This window comes from Phaethon lepturus, unplaced genomic scaffold (genome assembly GCF_000687285.1).
Source record: "Phaethon lepturus isolate BGI_N335 unplaced genomic scaffold, ASM68728v1 scaffold50851, whole genome shotgun sequence".
Classification (NCBI taxonomy): Eukaryota; Metazoa; Chordata; class Aves; order Phaethontiformes; family Phaethontidae; genus Phaethon; species Phaethon lepturus.
The window spans coordinates 5,615-7,328 of NW_010520818.1; the positions used below are offsets into that span (position 1 = coordinate 5,615).

A 1,714-nucleotide genomic window follows, 5' to 3' on the forward strand; every position below is an offset into this window, starting at 1 on the left:
ACTGGGATATTTATTGCCAAGATCCAAGAGGGAGGAGATGTACTGGGCTGTCTCACATCAATCATGCTGTCCTTCAGGTAGTTTTACTAGAAGGATAAGGCACAGCCTGCAAGGCCTGAGACATGTACTGCACACCTAGCAGCAGGGGAATGCAGGAAGCAACAAGCAAGCATTTAGTGGCTTTTCTCTCATTCAAGCCGAAGTTACACAATTTCTTGCCCCAGCTTCAAGTGGATAAGATGTAGCTTTAGGTATGGGTAGGCCTTCATTCAGGACAACCCCTTGCCTGCCGCTGCTCAGCCAGGGTGCCTCCAGCCTTGGCCTGACCCACACCTCTGCAGGGTAACTGCAAGAACAAGCCGCCTGCCCAGGGCAGTGACCACCAGCTCTAGCCATAGTGTTACCCACCGTCTACCAAAGGGACTGTCCTCCCTGTCTAAGTCTGAGCTCTGGAGCAGAAACTGTAGCATAGGAGCTGTCTGCATCCTCACTGGCAAGGATGGGGATAGAGATCAAGGCCCCAGGGAACCCCTCTTTCCCCTTCTGGATCGTTTACATTTGCAGATAAAAGCCTGAGCACCTTATTCAGGTGGACAGATCATTGTCCCCGCAACAGCAAAAGTAAGAGGCTGGCCTGCCCAACAAAGCCGATTTCAACCACTGTGAAAAGCTCTTATTTCCCCATTTCCAGTGAACACTTTACCTCTCTAGGCAGGGCCCTGTTCTCTGCCAGCTGTAATCTCTGTGTCCTGCCATGACAGCAGGGACGGCTAGCTGCCTCCAAGGTCAAGGTGTCTGGGAAATTCTCGGGATTCAAGCAGTCAGCAAGGTAATGGTCATTCATATTTTATTTTCTGCCTTCCACCATGATAATGTGGTAACCGAACTTTGTTTTGACAGGAGGGTCTGTATACACTGGCTTGTCCATGCTGCTCACAGGCAAGGCAAACGCTGCTTCCTGGAAAGGTCCCACCATGGAGCCTCTGGTCATCCAGCCCAAGTCTCCCTGGAAGAAGGAACCATCAGGGTTAAGCTTTGAGAATCTCACTGTAACAATGCCTTCATCAGCAGGGAGGGCGAGTGTAGGAGAGGAAACCAGTCCCGGCAGCATCACTCTTGGCAGTGTGCACCACTGAGAAGGGAGGGCAGCGCAGGGAAGAGCTCCTCACACGGGCCTGCCTCTCAGCAGGCAATGGCTGGCTAAAGCCATGGCAGGCTTGGGCTGTGCCCACCCCGAGGGCTGGCCTCCTGCTGTCTAGGGCTCATGTGCTGCTGCTCTGCTGCAAACGAGTATTTATGCCCAAGCTACTGGCCCCTGCTTGTGCCTTTTCCTAGCAGTTAGGTGTTTGGCCAGCCCTCTGGGAATGTGAGGGTGCTGTGCTTGAAGCTATTGACACAAGCTTTTTGAAGGCACCTGGGAAGAACTTCCCAACAGCAGTCTCCTTCAGGCATGCAGGACTGGAACAGCAGCAATGATGAGCCAGAGACCAGGTTCCCCCAAAAGCCGCTGTCCCATCCCCTGTGAGCACCTGTCAGTGCTTGTGCCCAGCACGTACCCCCTGCCTGGCTTTGTCCTCGCTGTACTGCGAGGCGACTTCGCTGAAGCGCAGGCCGGACTTCAGCTTCTCCATGGCCTCCATGGCTTTGCCGTGCTTCTCGCACAAGATGTGCCGAACCTGGGAGCAAAGCGGGGCCGTGGCAGGAGGGCCGAGCC

General features: G+C 54.4%; 1 protein-coding gene across 1 annotated transcript; it reads right to left on the reverse strand.

Annotated features, from left to right (window-relative positions):
* Positions 1-833: 833 nt before the first annotated feature.
* Positions 834-1,693, reverse strand: PIN4 (protein (peptidylprolyl cis/trans isomerase) NIMA-interacting, 4 (parvulin)). Its single transcript, XM_010297497.1, has 2 exons — positions 1,557-1,693; positions 834-1,006 (listed from the first exon to the last, which is right to left on the reverse strand). Exons 1-2 carry the CDS (start codon positions 1,638-1,640, stop codon positions 848-850), a joined length of 243 nt encoding a protein of 80 aa, XP_010295799.1. The 5' UTR covers positions 1,641-1,693; the 3' UTR covers positions 834-847.
* Between the last annotated feature and the right edge of the window lie 21 nt (positions 1,694-1,714).